General features: G+C 43.5%; 1 protein-coding gene across 2 annotated transcripts in view; it reads left to right on the top strand.

Annotated features, from left to right (window-relative positions):
• Nucleotides 1-18,925, top strand: part of LOC140121707 (uncharacterized) — a 106,410-nt gene that overhangs the window by 85,534 nt on the left and 1,951 nt on the right. For both annotated transcript variants that reach the window (XM_072141679.1, XM_072141680.1), the window contains one exon: nt 8,387-8,464. In XM_072141679.1, coding sequence (XP_071997780.1) covers nt 8,387-8,464 — 78 coding nt within the window. The remainder of the gene's footprint in view (nt 1-8,386; nt 8,465-18,925) is intronic.

Genomic DNA, 18,925 nt, shown 5'->3' with positions numbered 1-18,925 from the left:
TGCATTTAATTTTTCTGGAGGGCCACCTACCCGGTCCTCTGTTTGAAACAATTTTTGTGAGTGCCACATACAGGCACTCAATCTATTCCATTTTTCTGGAGGGCCACCTACCCGGTCCTCTGTTTTAAAAAATTTTTGGGACTGCCACATACAGGCACTCAATCTATTCCATTTTACTGCAGGGCCACCTACCTGCTCCTCTGGTTTGAACAATTTTTGGGACTGCCACATACAGGCACTCAATCTATTCCATTTTACTGGAGGGCCACCTACCTGCTCCTCTAGTTTGAAACATTTTTGGGACTGCCACATACAGGCACTCAATCTATTCCATTTTACTGCAGGGCCACCTACCTGCTCCTCTGGTTTGAACAATTTTTGGGACTGCCACATACAGGCACTCAATCTATTCCATTTTACTGCAGGGCCACCTACCTGCTCCTCTGGTTTGAACAATTTTTGGGACTGCCATATACAGGCACTCAATCTATTCCATTTTACTGGAGGGCCACCTACCTGCTCCTCTGGTTTGAAACATTTTTGGGACTGCCACATACAGGCACTCAATCTATCCCATTTTACTGGAGGGCCACCTACCTGCTCCTCTGGTTTGAAAAATGTTTGGGACTGCCACATACAGGCACTATCCAAATTAAATTGTCTCCATAGCAGCCTCCACACGTTGTCTCCATTGCTACCTCCAAAAGTCGTCCATATAGCTGCCTCCATACATCGTCCCTTTATCAAACGAGGTGTGTCAGGCAGAAATTTGGGTTGTTTTCAAGGATTCCACATCAAAGTTGTTAACTTTGTCGCCACCCTGCTGTGTTATCCACAAAATATACTGGCAAACTTTTACCATTTAGGGATATTATTTCAGCGCTTCTTGCGCATCTGTTTACATTCCCCTCACCCGGCATATCCTAAACTTATAAGAACGCTACTACACTTGATCTTATACAAAAGGTTCTTAGAAGTGCTGTTTGGGGAGTAGCCTAGAGACAGGGGCTTGGATTGGCGAAAGCTCGCCTGGCAGCGGAACGCCAGCTCCATGCGCATCATGCGCTTCTTGCGCATCTGTTTACATTCCCCTCACCCGCCATATCCCAAACTTATAAGAACGCTACTACACTTAACTTGGTGCAGGCTGGGACCGAGTCTGACCCTGGGGCTGGTCATATACTGCCGACGCAGAGAATTGCGGGGCCTACCTCGGTCCAGGTCTCAAAGGCCTACTATACCTCCTCCCACCCCTCCTCCACCTCCTCCTCCTCCGAATTACCATCCGTGGGCATGGCGCCATCAGTCGGTAGCTCTAGGCACAGCAGCAGTGCCGTCGCTAAGCGACAGCAGGCGGTGCTGAAACTGCTGAGCCTAGGCGATAAAAGGCACACCGCCCAAGAGCTATTACAGGGCATTCCACATCAAAGTTGTTAACTTTGTCGCCACCCTGCTGTGTAATCCCCAAAATATACTTGCAAACTTTTACCATTTAGGGATATTATTTCAGCGCTTCTTGCGCATCTGTTTACATTCCCCTCACCCGCCATATCCTAAACTTATAAGAACGCTACTACACTTGATCTTATACAAAAGGTTCTTAGAAGTGCTGTTTGGGGAGTAGCCTATAGACAGGGGCTTGGATTGGCGAAAGCTCGCCTGGCAGCGGAGCGCCAGCTCCATGCCAAGATCCAACTAACATAGTTTTAACTGCAGCACCTTTAATCTACTACTAGTTCACTGCCTCCATACATGGTCCCCTTATCAAACGAGCTGTGTCAGGCAGAATTTTGGGTTGTTTTCATGGCTTCCATGTTAACTTTGTCGCCACCCTGCTGTGTAATCCACAAAATATACTGGCAAACTTTTATCATGTACCGATATTATTTGAGCGCTTCTTGCTCACCTCCTTTGGTTCCTCTCTGCCACCCATTGGTTTGAAGCCTGAGTCCATTTAGGGTATGTCGCCATGACACTCTCTAGCCTGCTGCCGCTGCCTCTGCATGCCGTCCCCTATAGTGTCAGGGTCAATTATTGGATGTTTTAGATGCTATCTAGCTTCATTCTGTCACTCTGTCATGGCCATGCTGTTGCCCATAATTTTGGCATAATGGTGCGATTATGCAGCCTCAGAGGCATCCATGCATGCTGCCCCTGCTGTTTCCTGTCCATTTCCGTGGTGTTTCCATCCTTTTCTGAGGTTCCCAGGTGTTTGGCCAAGCTTCCCTGTGCAGAGCCTTGGTCCCCTTGAAAAATGCTCGAGTCTCCCATTGACTTCAATGGGGTTCGTTATTCGAGACGAGCACTCGAGCATCGGGAAAAGTTCGTCTCGAATAACGAGTACCCGAGCATTTTAGTGTTCGCTCATCTCTAATCATGTTGCATTCCGCTTTAATAGATTTGCATCTTCATTCCCTCAGTTATTCTCATTTAGTATTCTTTTTTTCTTGATAAAAAAGTGTGTTGGGATTGCTGTATGTTGAAGGCCTGTTAATGGAAAGGCTAATTCTGTTTTCTGATGAGGCCTGTGAAATATGCTCCTATAAAATTACTCTAAGAACAGCTGCAATCTAAATAGTGCATACAGAGCACAGGGGATAAACTACTTCCTTATTACTGTGAGTAGATGTAAATTATGAAGGACAGTACTCTTTGTTTTAGTCTGCACCAAATGGATTAGAATTTTTACATTTACAGGCAGTCCCCGGGTTAAGTACAAGATGGGGTCCGGAGGTTTGTTCTTAAGTTGAATTTGTATGTAAGTCGAAACTGTATATTTTATAATTGTAGATCCAGAAAAAAAAAAATTTTGGCCCCAGTGACAATTGGATTTTAAACATTTTTTGCTGTAATGGGACCAAGGATTATCAATAAAGCTTCATTACAGACACCTTACAGCTGATTATTGCAATCTAGGATTATAGTAAAGCATCCAGAAAGCTTCACCAGAGGTCAGAGGGGTCTGTCTGTAACTATGGGTTGTCTGTAAGTCGGGTGTCCTTAAGTAGGGGACCGCCTGTATTTATATTTATTGTCTCAGATGGAAATTCCTGTTGGTTGAGTTCAATAAGTTGATACAATGTAAAAAATACTAAATTTCAAAATTCTGTGTATTCTGCATGTTGGAGAGATAAAGCTGGGGGATTTAATTAAGGTCTCCTGCACATGAAGATAATTTTTTAGCATATGCCAGCTGTATTTTTTACCAATAAAACATGCCCCAAGAATCCCAATCAAAATATAAAAACTGTCATTCTTAACAGTGAACCTTCTAACAGAAAATAGTGCCATAAGTCCAAAACTACACTTTTTCAACTGTTTCACCACAAATAATTGAATAAAAGTGATCAAACGATTATAAAGTCACTACAATGGTGTCAATAAAAACGTCAGCTTCTCCCAAAAAATATGACACCTTACACAACGAAGTACACCAAAGTATCATTTTCACTGGATTTGGATTTTTTTTTCCAGCTTCCCATTACACAGCATGGAATATAAAATACTGTCAATATGAAGTACAACTTGATACACAGAAAACAATCCCTCATACAGCTCCATACACAGCAAATAAAAAGCTCCTGATAAAAGAACTTTGTGAAAACCTGTAAATGAGCCGGAGCCTCATGGCTCCTACGACAATTAATTATGCATGCCACCCTCCCACACTGTCCATACTTAACACACAGGCGGCGAATATATGCACAAGATTCACAGACAGCCGGCTGACGCCACTAGCCCACTGGCTGTCTGTGGAGAGAAGCAGGGAATGCATGATTTGTTGTCGACAGAAATGTGAGGCATCTAAATTCCTGAGGAAAGAGCTTTGTAAAAATATGTAAATATGTAAATCAATTAAAATGCTTATAAGCCCCATAACATATAAAGGGATATATAACACAAAAAAGTCTAAATCGTAACACAAACCCCACATATATAGTATCATAAAAATTATAAAAATTATAGGCTAAAAATTAAATAATTATTGAACCTGCACAATGAATGTCGTAAAAAAAAAACTGTAAAAAAAACTGCCAAAAATTCTGATTTTTATCAATTGAATCCCACAAAAATGCAATAAAAAGTAATAAAAAAACCTTGTACTCCATAATGATACCATTGAAAACTACAACATGTTTTGCAAAAAGCAATCCACCAATCCACTCCATAGCTAAAAAAGTAAAAATGTTATGCCACTTGGAAGACGGCAATGCAAAAATGATAGATTTGTCCCCACATTAGGGTTTTATTTGCCAAATTTAGTAGAACGTAAGAAAAAATATTCAAGTATGGTATCCCCATAATTGTATCAACCCATAGAATAAAGATAGCATGATTATTAGTCTAACGGTGAACATGAAAAAAAAGAGTTAAAAATCCAGTACAGAATTGATGCTTTTCTACTCCTGCCTTCAAAAAAAAGTTCCTAAATTTACAACAATGGGAGATACCAACCTCAAAATGGTAACACTGGAAAAAGCATCTAATCCCGCAAAAAAAAAATGCCATTACATGGCCCCAATAACGAAAAAGCGAAAATTTTATAGCCTGCAAAATGGGTCAATGATAAAATCCTGGCAACTGCATGGCTCTCCTTCTGCGCCTCACTGTGCGTCCATAAAACAAGAAACGGCCACATGTGGGGGGTCTCTGTACTCGGGAGAAATTGCATAACAAATTGTATGGTGGGTTTTCTCTTTTTATCTTTTGGAAATGTGTACATTTTAGGGCTAAATGAATGTATATACCTCAAAGCTTGGACAAGACTAGACCCCTTGGCCTACCTGCGCATGAATGAGCTTTGCAAACAATGGATCCACAATTAGTTGTTTGTCACACATGTTCCATCAGTGTGTGCAGCAATGACCGTAGATACAACATAATTATAGTCCTATGTCCCATTTTGTCAGGTTGCCTGTATCAATGAAAATATCAGCTCATCCTGCAAAAATTATGTCTTACACGGCTTTGTATACCAAAGTATGGGTGGGTGTTATAGTATGATGTTACAGGCAAATATTTTACACATTTTTTTTAAAGTATTAAAAACATAAATCTAAATAATCTATACAAGACAAAATTCTGCCGTAAACTGATTCATAAATCTGCCCTAATGTGTTTTGTATCCTGTAAAATTCTCTAAAAATTCAAGATCCCATTCAGAAGAATCTGTTTACACTTATTGCAAACTGGTCATAACTAAACTGTAATATCCATCAATATTTCTTTAAAGCCAGAATAACAATATCAAATCCAAAGATAGAACTAAAAGCTACAATATTAAACAATTTGGGTGAAAAGAGCTACTTTATGACCTTTTCAGCATAAACTGTTATGGTACTCCTTTGTCCCTAAATTGACCATATTGTGAGATATTGCTTTTACCTTCTACATTCTCTGAAAGCCTTTAGTGCTACACTCTGTCTTAAGCAGAATTATATCCTAATTCAAGTACTACTGTGTCTTGTATAAAACTCTGAGAGTGATGTGTTATCTGGTATTCGTGCAATGACCTTGTGGTCTGAGTCATTAATCAAAGTATGACCTACTTCTAAAATATCTTATACCAAGGACATCAATATAGATCAAATTTAGGAGGCAAAAAGAATGTGATTTACTAAAGTGTACAAAGCATAAAATAAGCTTTTCTTGGAATGTATCCATTAATTTTATATGTGTGTATATGTATATATGTATATTATTATAATCTAATGCATTTGTACGTATTTATGTGCACACTCATACACACACATGCACAGTGACAGTAAGTCAAGTTTTATTTAAATTTTGGAAATGAAGAGAAAGATGACATACTTTTAAACCCCAGCAGGTAACGGGTGAGTGGACCTATTCTTTAGGCTACATCCGCCTTCATAGAAGCTTCCTAATTGAATAAAGGCCAAGTTTTTCAAAATGGCATATAGCATAGGAACTATCTGTTTTTATAACATAAACCACAAGATATATTGCAAATTCACATTGTGGAATTATTTTTTCCCCTCATATATCTTTAGTAGGGGGTGTCTCCAGGGCCAGGACAAAGCATTTTGCTGGCAGAAAAGGCACCAGCACCCCCTCCCCCCCCCCCCTTTCACACACACAATGTGAGATAGTGACCTTAAATAAGTGTATTTTTAGCCCTCTCTCCTCCATAAAAAAACCGGTGCACGGCCACACACATGGGGGAAAAATAGAGCACCATACCGACGCGGGACTACCAATGCCGTCTATGGGGACATATATGTGGCCGCAAATTTGCGGACGCATATACATCCCCATAGACGGCTGTCTGAATGTACCCTTAAACTTCTGCCAACCCTTTCTTCCACATCCACATCGTTTATTATGGCACACTTATAGATGATATGCTATTGGTTTGGAATGGTAAACAAAAGCTTTGAAAATTGTTTAAATTACATTTAATGAGAATCGCTTTAACGTGTTTTACTGGTGAATTGTTTCTGGACAAGGTCAATTTCTTAGATTTGACATTATATTTGACATTATATGGGAATATACATTAAATACTTGGCAAATAGAAACATCTACCTATATAAAGCCAATAGCAGGTAACACAATATTGGATGCAGGAAGTTGTCATCCATTCCACACGATAAAAACAATACCCATAGGTGAATACGTGAGAACAAGGAGAAACTGTAAAAATATTGATATTTTCATAAAAGAATTGTGAAATAATTGAATTTTAAAATAAAAGGCTATAAAGTTTAAATGCGGGAAAAAAAGCGCAAAAGCACACATAGGAGACAAAAAACAATTTTTTTCTGAACAACCATAAAAAGCAAGAAAAAAGTATTCTCCACTTCATATAGTAATGAATATACAGATATATGTGGCATTCTAAAAAAAAAAAATAAATAAATAAAAAAAATACATCCCAACATTAAACAAAGTTAATATTTTTAGAAGCAGTCTAGGAAATGGCTTTCAATGTGTAGTGAAAAGGGGAAGATCTTTAAGATCTATGTCATCACCAAGATACTATATTGATAAAAACTGCCAAAAAACTAAAACTTGGTTATCAGTAAATCGATTTTATGCCTGTGGAGAGAGTAAGTGCAATACTTGTCAATTTGTGAAAAAGAAAAAAGCTTTGGAAAATGAAGATAAAATCTAGAACATAAAATAGTTCATAAATTGTGATACTTTCTATGCTTTTTGTCATTAGAGTGCATATGTTGCAATAAAAAATACTATGTAGGCAGCACCATTCGTAAAATAAAGACTGAATAGCTGAGCACTTATCTGATATTTAAAGGAAAAGTACAGGAATATCGGGAGCCTCTAGGCATTTCATTGAAACTCACATAAAAAAGGTGTATAGTCCTAAGAGAGGTGGAGACTGGGAGAGTCTAGTGATAAAAAGAGAAGCTTATTGGATTTTAGTGTTAAAAACTGTATTTCCTTTTGGTTTGAACAAAAAAATGTGTATTCAGCTCTCTATTGTTTAAGGTGTGTTTTAAATAGGAGGGTATTTTGAGTATACAATAGCCATGATGAAGAGTCTTTGAACTCGAAACGCGTAAATGTTACATGGAATATCTCTGTATGCAGACAAAGTTTAAGTGATGATCCAATAAAAATGTAGTTTCATTTAAAAGTGCTGGATTTTATGATTTTTTTTCATTGTATGTGCAGTAACTTGTTGAAGATGTACTCTACAGTATTTCATAGCTAAAGCTCTTACATCTCCAAAACAATAACAGAAAGAGTTGAAGCCAAGAGATATTGTAGCATAATGGCCCTTTTCAATGCATTTAACACAGATACTGTAAATCTAGGTTATCAATGTTATCAATGGTTTTGCACCAGTTTTGTGGTGCCCAAAAGCGGCAAATTTAAGCATGTACATAGGAGAATTTACACAAGCCCTTTTGTATCACTTGTGTGCCAGAACTATTACCCTCCATGCCCCCAATTATCAAACTCTTTAAAAGTAGAAATAATTAACCTTAAAGGGGTTGTCCAGTGTTTAAAAAAATATCATATATCTGGCTGGGGAGCAGTAAAAACAAACAAAAAACTTTCCTTGCTTAGCTTCTCTGTTACTCCCGTGGCCCCGTGATGATCCAAATCAGCACCATGACCCTGTTTGTTTAGAGGCAGGTGCTGCCATACAACTAATTCTACTTACTTGCTACAGCATTACATCTAATGATGTAGCAAATAAACCGTGGCACAGCACTGACTGCATTCACATAAAACAGCAGAGAAGGAAAGCATACTTTTTTGGTTTGTTTTTATACACCCCGAGCCAGATATTAGATACATTTTTTTAAGGCTGGACAACTTTAATGTGATCATATCATATCTAATTGAAATAAAAATATAGCTTACGAAAGATATTTTTCAAAATTTCTTTCAGCATCAACAAACATGGAAGACAGTAAAGACATTAACGCTTCATCAGGTTATGACTGTCCGCTATCAACGCCTCAACAAGGTAACATACACTTCTAAATTTTATTCAGTTAGATATTTTGTATGAGAATACTGGTTTAATAATGATAAATGCTGGTGGCAGGGTACCTTTTATCTTTGCGATGTAAGAATTTAAGAGAAAAAAGGTGATCACAGTAAAAACACCCCGTTTTCAGGTGAACTACAAAATGGCCATGATCAGACGAAACTTCTGAGCCTTTTCTGGGCTAAGTTTGTTCTTCCATCCATGATGTTCTACACAGAGTTGTAGAGGGAATGAATTTTCTTGATCCCTTGGAGTATAGGGTAGAACAATGGTACATGTTCTTTTCCTTGCTGGTATAGTGTAAAATAATAAAACAAAAACCTTGTTTTACATTGGTTTACTCAATGTCTTTGTGTTTACATGAGCGCTGTACTGATCATAATTCACGCCTCAAATAAAGAGTATTTTATTAGTAACAAAGATCTACTACTTGACATTCTTATTGATCCCTCCATGTCAGTTTGGTAAGTATAAAACCGGCTAAGGGAGCACAACAATGCTAGGACATAAGGCTAATGCACACTAAAGGTAATTATGCGCAATCTTTATTGTGCATGAGTTTTTTACATGGTTCAGCCATTTTTCTAACCCTAACTTTTGCTTGGTTTTAAAACTAGAGATGAGCGAACATGCTCGTCCGAGCTTGATGCTCGGTCGAGCATTAGGGTACTCGAAACTGCTCGTTGCTCGGACGAATACTTCGCCCGCTCGAGAAAATGGCAGCTCCCGCCGTTTTGCTTTTTGGCGGCCAGAAACAGAGCCAATCACAAGCCGGGAGACTCTGCACTCCACCCAGCATGACGTGGTACCCTTACACGTCGATAGCAGTGGTTGGCTGGCCAGATCAGGTGACCCTGGGATAGACTAGCCGCTGCCCGCGCTGCTCGGATCATTCTGTGTCTGGATGCCGCTAGGGAGAGAGCTGCTGCTGGTCAGGGAAAGCGTTAGGGTGTTCTATTAGCTTACTGTTAGGCAGGAGTGATTCTCAAAGAACCCAACAGCCCTTCTTAGGGCTACAATAACGTTCTACTTTTTTTATTTTAATTTGCATCTAGTACCATTTTGTGAGGAATTAGCAGGGGGACTTGCTACTGTTGTGTTTAGCTCTTAGTGGCACACATATCCATAGCAAAGACCGAAGTGGGAAAATTTAGTAGGGGTTGGATTTCAATTAGGCACTAACTCAGTGTCATCTCATCTGGCATAGTAGTGTGCTTTGATACTTGGCTAGAAAATAGCCATAGGAGAATACAAAGAGCTTACTTACGCATACAGTAGCGTTCTATATATTTGATTTCTGGTTGATCTGCTGGTGGCTGTACTTTCTGCAGTGCATGTACTAGCCAATTCTGAGCAATTTGTAGTGAGACTTGCGACCGCTGTGTTCTGCGCTTAGTGACGCACATATCCATAGCAAAGACCGAAGTGGGAAAATTTAGTAGGGGTTGGATTTCAATTAGGCACTAACTCAGTGTCATCTCATCTGGCATAGTAGTGTGCTTTGATACTTGGCTAGAAAATAGCCATAGGAGAATACAAAGAGCTTACTTACGCATACAGTAGCGTTCTATATATTTGATTTCTGGTTGATCTGCTGGTGGCTGTACTTTCTGCAGTGCATGTACTAGCCAATTCTGAGCAATTTGTAGTGAGACTTGCGACCGCTGTGTTCTGCGCTTAGTGACGCACATATCCATAGCAAAGACCGAAGTGGGAAAATTTAGTAGGGGTTGGATTTCAATTAGGCACTAACTCAGTGTCATCTCATCTGGCATAGTAGTGTGCTTTGATACTTGGCTAGAAAATAGCCATAGGAGAATACAAAGAGCTTACTTACGCATACAGTAGCGTTCTATATATTTGATTTCTGGTTGATCTGCTGGTGGCTGTACTTTCTGCAGTGCATGTACTAGCCAATTCTGAGCAATTTGTAGTGAGACTTGCGACCGCTGTGTTCTGCGCTTAGTGACGCACATATCCATAGCAAAGACCGAAGTGGGAAAATTTTGTAGGGGTTGGATTTCAATTAGGCACTAACTCAGTGTCATCTCATCTGGCATAGTAGTGTGCTTTGATACTTGGCTAGAAAATAGCCATAGGAGAATACAAAGAGCTTACTTACGCATACAGTAGCGTTCTATATATTTGATTTCTGGTTGATCTGCTGGTGGCTGTACTTTCTGCAGTGCATGTACTAGCCAATTCTGAGCAATTTGTAGTGAGACTTGCGACCGCTGTGTTCTGCGCTTAGTGACGCACATATCCATAGCAAAGACCGAAGTGGGAAAATTTAGTAGGGGTTGGATTTCAATTAGGCACTAACTCAGTGTCATCTCATCTGGCATAGTAGTGTGCTTTGATACTTGGCTAGAAAATAGCCATAGGAGAATACAAAGAGCTTACTTACGCATACAGTAGCGTTCTATATATTTGATTTCTGGTTGATCTGCTGGTGGCTGTACTTTCTGCAGTGCATGTACTAGCCAATTCTGAGCAATTTGTAGTGAGACTTGCGACCGCTGTGTTCTGCGCTTAGTGACGCACATATCCATAGCAAAGACCGAAGTGGGAAAATTTAGTAGGGGTTGGATTTCAATTAGGCACTAACTCAGTGTCATCTCATCTGGCATAGTAGTGTGCTTTGATACTTGGCTAGAAAATAGCCATAGGAGAATACAAAGAGCTTACTTACGCATACAGTAGCGTTCTATATATTTGATTTCTGGTTGATCTGCTGGTGGCTGTACTTTCTGCAGTGCATGTACTAGCCAATTCTGAGCAATTTGTAGTGAGACTTGCGACCGCTGTGTTCTGCGCTTAGTGACGCACATATCCATAGCAAAGACCGAAGTGGGAAAATTTAGTAGGGGTTGGATTTCAATTAGGCACTAACTCAGTGTCATCTCATCTGGCATAGTAGTGTGCTTTGATACTTGGCTAGAAAATAGCCATAGGAGAATACAAAGAGCTTACTTACGCATACAGTAGCGTTCTATATATTTGATTTCTGGTTGATCTGCTGGTGGCTGTACTTTCTGCAGTGCATGTACTAGCCAATTCTGAGCAATTTGTAGTGAGACTTGCGACCGCTGTGTTCTGCGCTTAGTGACGCACATATCCATAGCAAAGACCGAAGTGGGAAAATTTAGTAGGGGTTGGATTTCAATTAGGCACTAACTCAGTGTCATCTCATCTGGCATAGTAGTGTGCTTTGATACTTGGCTAGAAAATAGCCATAGGAGAATACAAAGAGCTTACTTACGCATACAGTAGCGTTCTATATATTTGATTTCTGGTTGATCTGCTGGTGGCTGTACTTTCTGCAGTGCATGTACTAGCCAATTCTGAGCAATTTGTAGTGAGACTTGCGACCGCTGTGTTCTGCGCTTAGTGACGCACATATCCATAGCAAAGACCGAAGTGGGAAAATTTAGTAGGGGTTGGATTTCAATTAGGCACTAACTCAGTGTCATCTCATCTGGCATAGTAGTGTGCTTTGATACTTGGCTAGAAAATAGCCATAGGAGAATACAAAGAGCTTACTTACGCATACAGTAGCGTTCTATATATTTGATTTCTGGTTGATCTGCTGGTGGCTGTACTTTCTGCAGTGCATGTACTAGCCAATTCTGAGCAATTTGTAGTGAGACTTGCGACCGCTGTGTTCTGCGCTTAGTGACGCACATATCCATAGCAAAGACCGAAGTGGGAAAATTTAGTAGGGGTTGGATTTCAATTAGGCACTAACTCAGTGTCATCTCATCTGGCATAGTAGTGTGCTTTGATACTTGGCTAGAAAATAGCCATAGCAATAGGATAGCATTGTTTGGTTTTAAAAACTCAAAAAAAACCAAAAAACACAAAAAAAAAAAAAAAACACAAAAAAAAACAAAAAAAAGTAAAAAAAAAAATAAAGTTATAACTCTCATTTTAAAAATGTTTAACCCCAGGGCTAGGGGTAGAGGACGAGGGCGGGGACGTGGGCGTCCAACTACTGCAGGGGTCAGAGGCCGTGGTCCTGGGCGGGGTGAGACACCACCTGCTGATGAGGGAGCAGGGGAACGCCGCAGAGCTACACTCCCTAGGTTCATGTCTGAAGTTACTGGGACTCGTGGTAGAGCACTGTTGAGGCCAGAACAGTGCGAACAGGTGATGTCGTGGATTGCTGACAATGCTTCGAGCAATTTGTCCACCACCAGTCAGTCTTCCACGCAGTCCACCCATGTCACCGAAATCGCCACTCCTCCAGCTCCTGCACCTCAGCCTCCTCCCCCCCAGTCTGCCCCCTCCCAGGAAAATTTGGCATTTGAACCGGCATACTCTGAGGAACTGTTTTCTGGACCCTTCCCACAGTCACAAACCACTTGTCCGGTTGCTGCTGAGCAATTTTCCGATGCCCAGGTTTTCCAACAGTCACAGTCTGTGGGTGATGATGACCTTCTTGACGTAGTGGAAGTGTGTAAAGAGGTGTCCGACGATGAGGGGAGACGGTTGTCAGACAGTGGGGAAGTTGTTGTCAGGGCAGGAAGTCCGAGGGGGGAGCAGACTGAGGGATCGGAGGATGATGAGGTGACAGACCCAAGCTGGGTTGAGAGGCCGGGTGAACACAGTGCTTCTGAGACGGAGGAGAGTCCTCGACCAGAACAGGTTGGAAGAGGCAGTGGTGGGGCCAGACGGAGAGGCAGGGCCAGAGCTGGTGCATCAGCGCCAAATGTGTCAACTAGTGAAGCTCCCGTGGCGAGGGCTCCTGCGGCGAGGGCTAGATCTTCAGAAGTCTGGAGGTTCTTTAAGGAAACACCGGATGACCGACGGACTGTGGTGTGCAACATTTGCCAAACCAGGCTCAGCAGGGGTTCCACCACTACTAGCTTAACTACCACCAGTATGCGCAGGCATATGAATGCTAAACACCCCACTCAGTGGCAACAAGCCCGTTCACCTCCGGCCGTGCACACCACTGCTCCTTCCCCTGTGTCAGCTGCTAGTCAGCCCCCTGCCCAGGACCCTGCCACAAAAACCCCATCGTCGCCTCCACGATCCTCCACAGCATCCACCAGCGTTCAGCTCTCCATACCCCAGACGCTGGAGCGGAAACGCAAATATAGTGCAACCCACCCGCACGCCCAAGCCCTTAATGTGCACATCTCCAGATTGCTTAGCCTGGAGATGCTGCCCTATAGGCTAGTAGAGACCGAGGCCTTTCGCAACCTCATGGCGGCGGCCGCCCCTCGGTATTCGGTCCCCAGCCGCCACTACTTTTCCCGATGTGCCGTCCCAGCCCTGCACCAGCACGTGTCAGACAACATCATCCGTGCCCTGACCAACGCCGTTTCTGACAAGGTCCACCTGACCACGGACACGTGGACGAGTGCTGCCGGGCAGGGCCACTATATATCGCTGACGGCACATTGGGTTAACTTGGTGGAGGCTGGGACCGAGTCTGACACTGGGGCTGCTCATATACTGCCGACGCCGAGGATTGCGGGGCCTACCTCGGTCCAGGTGTTTCAGGCCTACTATGCCTCCTCCTCCTCCCACCCCTCCTCCACCTCCTCCTCCGAACTACCATCCGTGGGCACGGCGCCATCAGTCGGTAGCTCTAGGCACAGCAGCAGTGCCGTCGCTAAGCGACAGCAGGCGGTGCTCAAACTGCTGAGCCTAGGCGACAAAAGGCACACCGCCCAAGAGCTATTACAGGGCATCACGGCGCAGACTGATCTGTGGCTGGCACCGCTGAACCTCAAGCCGGGAATGGTTGTGTGTGACAACGGCCGTAACCTGGTGGCGGCTCTGCAACTCGGCAGACTGACACATGTGCCATGCCTGGCCCATGTGTTAAATCTGATAGTTCAGCGTTTCCTCAAGACATACCCCAATCTGTCTGATTTGCTCACGAAGGTGCGCCGCATCTGTGCGCATTTCAGGAAGTCCAGCCCAGATGCTGCCACTCTCAGGGCAGCGCAGCGCCGCCTCCAACTGCCCGCTCACCGACTGTTGTGCGACGTGCCCACGAGGTGGAATTCAACACTGACCATGTTATCCAGAGTTTACCAGCAGCGCAGAGCGATTGTAGACTGCCAGATGTCAACTTCCACCAGAACTGGTAGTCAGGTCAGTCAGCTTCCTCAAGTCTACAATGAGGAGTGGACGTGGATGTCTGATATCTGTCAGGTGCTGAGTAACTTTGAGGAGTCAACACAGATGGTCAGTGGCGATGCCGCCATCATCAGCCTCACCATCCCGCTGCTTGGCCTGTTGAAAAACTCTCTGGTCAGCATGAAGTCGGAAGCTTTGCGCTCGTCACAAGAGACAGGGGAAGAATATTCCCTTGTTGATAGCCAAAGCACCCTCAGGTCTGTTTCTCAGCGCATATCGGAGGAGGTGGAGGTGGAGGAGGATGAGGAGGAAGAGGAGGAGAATGTTGGTGAGACACAAGAGGGGACCATTGTTGAGTCCTTTACTGTTCAGCGTGTATGGGCAGAAGAAGAGGAGTTGGAGGAGGAGGAAATGGACAGTCAGGCCAGTGAGGGGAGTGAATTCTTACGCGTTGGTACTCTGGCGCATATGGCAGATTTCATGCTAGGCTGCCTATCGCGTGACCCTCGCGTTCAAAGAATTTATTCCAGCACCGATTACTGGGTGTTCACTCTCCTGGACCCACGGTACAAGCAAAATCTTTCCACTCTCATCCCTGCAGAGGAAAGGAGTGTGAGAATGCATGAATACCAGCAGGCCCTGGTGCACAAGCTGAAACAGTATTTCCCTTCTGACAGCGCTAGCGGCAGAGTGCGTAGTTCTGCGGGACAAGTAGCGAGGGAGAGTAGGCGAGCAGGCAGCTTGTCCAGCACTGGCAAGGGTACGCTTTACAAGGCTTTTGCCAGCTTTATGTCACCCCAGCAAGACACTGTCACCTGTCCCCAGTCTCGGCAGAGTAGGGCTGATCTTTACAGAAAGATGGTGAGGGAGTACGTAGCTGACCATACCATCGTCCTAAATGATCACACAGCTCCCTACAACTACTGGGTTTCAAAGCTGGACATGTGGCACGAACTGGCGCTGTACGCCTTGGAGGTTCTTGCCTGCCCTGCCGCTAGCGTCTTGTCCGAGCGGGTTTTCAGTGCAGCTGGTGGCATCATCACCGATAAGCGTACACGCCTGTCGACTGACATCGCTGACAGGCTGACGCTTATTAAAATGAATAAAGGCTGGATTTCTCAGAATTTCCAATCTCCACCAGGTGAAGGAAGCTCAACCTGAATAATTGATCCACTCCTCCTCCTCCTCATTTTCCTCCTTCTCCTCCTCTTTGTACAGTAAAGCAGAGGAAAATGGCTATTTTTTGACAGGGCCCACTGGCTCTTGCTATAGTACTTCATGCATTTAATTTTTCTGGAGGGCCACCTACCCGGTCCTCTGTTTGAAACAATTTTTGTGAGTGCCACATACAGGCACTCAATCTATTCCATTTTACTGCAGGGCCACCTACCTGCTCCTCTGGTTTGAAACATTTTTGGGACTGCCACATACAGGCACTCAATCTATTCCATTTTACTGGAGGGCCACCTACCTGCTCCTCTGGTTTGAAAAATTTTTGGGACTGCCACATACAGGCACTCAATCTATTCCATTTTACTGCAGGGCCACCTACCTGCTCCTCTGGTTTGAAACATTTTTGGGACTGCCACATACAGGCACTCAATCTATTCCATTTTACTGGAGGGCCACCTACCTGCTCCTCTGGTTTGAAAAATGTTTGGGACTGCCACATACAGGCACTATCCAAATTAAATTGTCTCCATAGCAGCCTCCACACGTTGTCTCCATTGCTACCTCCAAAAGTCGTCCATATAGCTGCCTCCATACATCGTCCCTTTATCAAACGAGGTGTGTCAGGCAGAAATTTGGGTTGTTTTCATGGATTCCACATCAAAGTTGTTAACTTTGTCGCCACCCTGCTGTGTTATCCACAAAATATACTGGCAAACTTTTACCATTTAGGGATATTATTTCAGCGCTTCTTGCGCATCTGTTTACATTCCCCTCACCCGGCATATCCTAAACTTATAAGAACGCTACTACACTTGATCTTATACAAAAGGTTCTTAGAAGTGCTGTTTGGGGAGTAGCCTAGAGACAGGAGCTTGAATTGGCGAAAGCTCGCCTGGCAGCGGAGCGCCAGCTCCATGCGCATCATGCGCTTCTTGCGCATCTGTTTACATTCCCCTCACCCGCCATATCCCAAACTTATAAGAACGCTACTACACTTAACTTGGTGCAGGCTGGGACCGAGTCTGACCCTGGGGCTGGTCATATACTGCCGACGCAGAGAATTGCGGGGCCTACCTCGGTCCAGGTCTCAAAGGCCTACTATACCTCCTCCCACCCCTCCTCCACCTCCTCCTCCTCCGAATTACCATCCGTGGGCATGGCGCCATCAGTCGGTAGCTCTAGGCACAGCAGCAGTGCCGTCGCTAAGCGACAGCAGGCGGTGCTGAAACTGCTGAGCCTAGGCGATAAAAGGCACACCGCCCAAGAGCTATTACAGGGCATTCCACATCAAAGTTGTTAACTTTGTCGCCACCCTGCTGTGTAATCCACAAAATATACTTGCAAACTTTTACCATTTAGGGATATTATTTCAGCGCTTCTTGCGCATCTGTTTACATTCCCCTCACCCGCCATATCCTAAACTTATAAGAACGCTACTACACTTGATCTTATACAAAAGGTTCTTAGAAGTGCTGTTTGGGGAGTAGCCTAGAGACAGGGGCTTGGATTGGCAAAAGCTCGCCTGGCTGCAGAGCGCCAGCTCCATCCCAAGATCCAACTAACATAGTTGCAGCACCTTTAATCTACTACTAGTTCACTGCCTCCATAATAATAATAATAATAATCTTTATTTATATAGCGTCATCATATTCTGTAGCGCTTTACAAATCATAGGAAACAAATACAAATGTAATGTAACAGAGCACAACATTTGTATGGAACAACAGGAGTGAGGTCCCTGCTCGCCAGAGCTTACGGTTTATGAAGATGATGGGGTAACACGAGGTAAAAGAATATTTAATGGTCAAGCCATTCTTCTTAGGGAATAGAAAAAAATATAATAAATGGAATTGCTGTCGCTTGAACCACTCAGCCGTCATCTTATATACCAGGTCCAGGGTGAATGGGACTGCAGAGAAGTCTGGTGCCTGTTGGTTGCTGGATAACAGATGGGAGGACGACACAGGACGGGTTAGTAGAAGAGTTAAAACTTCATGCAGTTAATGAGTGTTATAGGCTTGCCTAAAGAAATGGGTTTTAAGAGCACGTTTGAAACTTTGGAGGTTAGGTATTAGTCTGATAGTCCAGGGCAGAGCATTCCATAGAATTGGTGCAGCTCTAGAGAAGTCTTGGAGACGCGAGTGGGAGGTCCGCACTAGGGTAGAGGTTAATCTAAGATCACTGGCGGATCTAAGAGCACGGGTTGGGCGATAGACTGAGATAAGAGAGGAGAGGTAGGGGGGTGCAGCATTATACAGAGCTTTATGGATGAGGGTTATTATTATTTTAAACTGTATTCGAAAGGAGACTGGCAGCCAGTGCAGCGACTGGCATGAACTGTAAGCATACATGGTCCCCTTATCAAACGAGCTGTGTCAGGCAGAATTTTGGGTTGTTTTCATGGCTTCCATGTTAACTTTGTCGCCACCCTGCTGTGTAATCCACAAAATATACTGGCAAACTTTTATCATGTACCGATATTATTTGAGCGCTTCTTGCTCACCTCCTTTGGTTCCTCTCTGACACCCATTGGTTTGAAGCCTGAGTCCAATTAGGGTATGTCGCCATGCCACTCTCTAGCCTGCTGCCGCTGCCTCTGCCTCTGCATGCCGTCCCCTATAGTGTCAGGGTCAATTATTGGATGTTTTACATGCTATCTAGCTTCATTCTGTCACTCTGTCATGGCCATGCTGTTGCCCATAATTTCGGCATAATGGTGCGATTAAGCAGCCTCAGAGGCATCCATGCATGCTGCCCCTGCTGTTTCCTGTCCATTTCCGTGGTGTTTCCATCCTTTTCTGAGGTTCCCAGGTGTTTGGCCAAGCTTCCCTGTGCAGAGCCTTGGTCCCCTTGAAAAATGCTCGAGTCTCCCATTGACTTCAATGGGGTTCGTTATTCGAGACGAGCACTCGCGCATCGGGAAAAGTTCGTCTCGAATAACGAGTACCCGAGCATTTTAGTGTTCGCTCATCTCTATTTAAAACACATATTTTCTGTGTGGAATCTTGATTATTTGCAGGAAGCTGGGAAACCTTTCATGTGAGCAACAATATTAAGACACAAAGCACCACAAATGCCCTATCATACTGTTATGGTCTGAGTTCCAGAACAACTTTCTTCTTGTCCTGCACTGAGAGCTTCAGTAGTTCTAAAATTCACTGAATTAGA

This window comes from Engystomops pustulosus, chromosome 3 (assembly GCF_040894005.1).
Source record: "Engystomops pustulosus chromosome 3, aEngPut4.maternal, whole genome shotgun sequence".
Taxonomy (NCBI): Eukaryota; Metazoa; Chordata; class Amphibia; order Anura; family Leptodactylidae; genus Engystomops; species Engystomops pustulosus.
The sequence above is the reverse complement of the archived record's forward strand: the minus strand, read 5'-3'. Positions and strand labels throughout refer to the sequence as shown.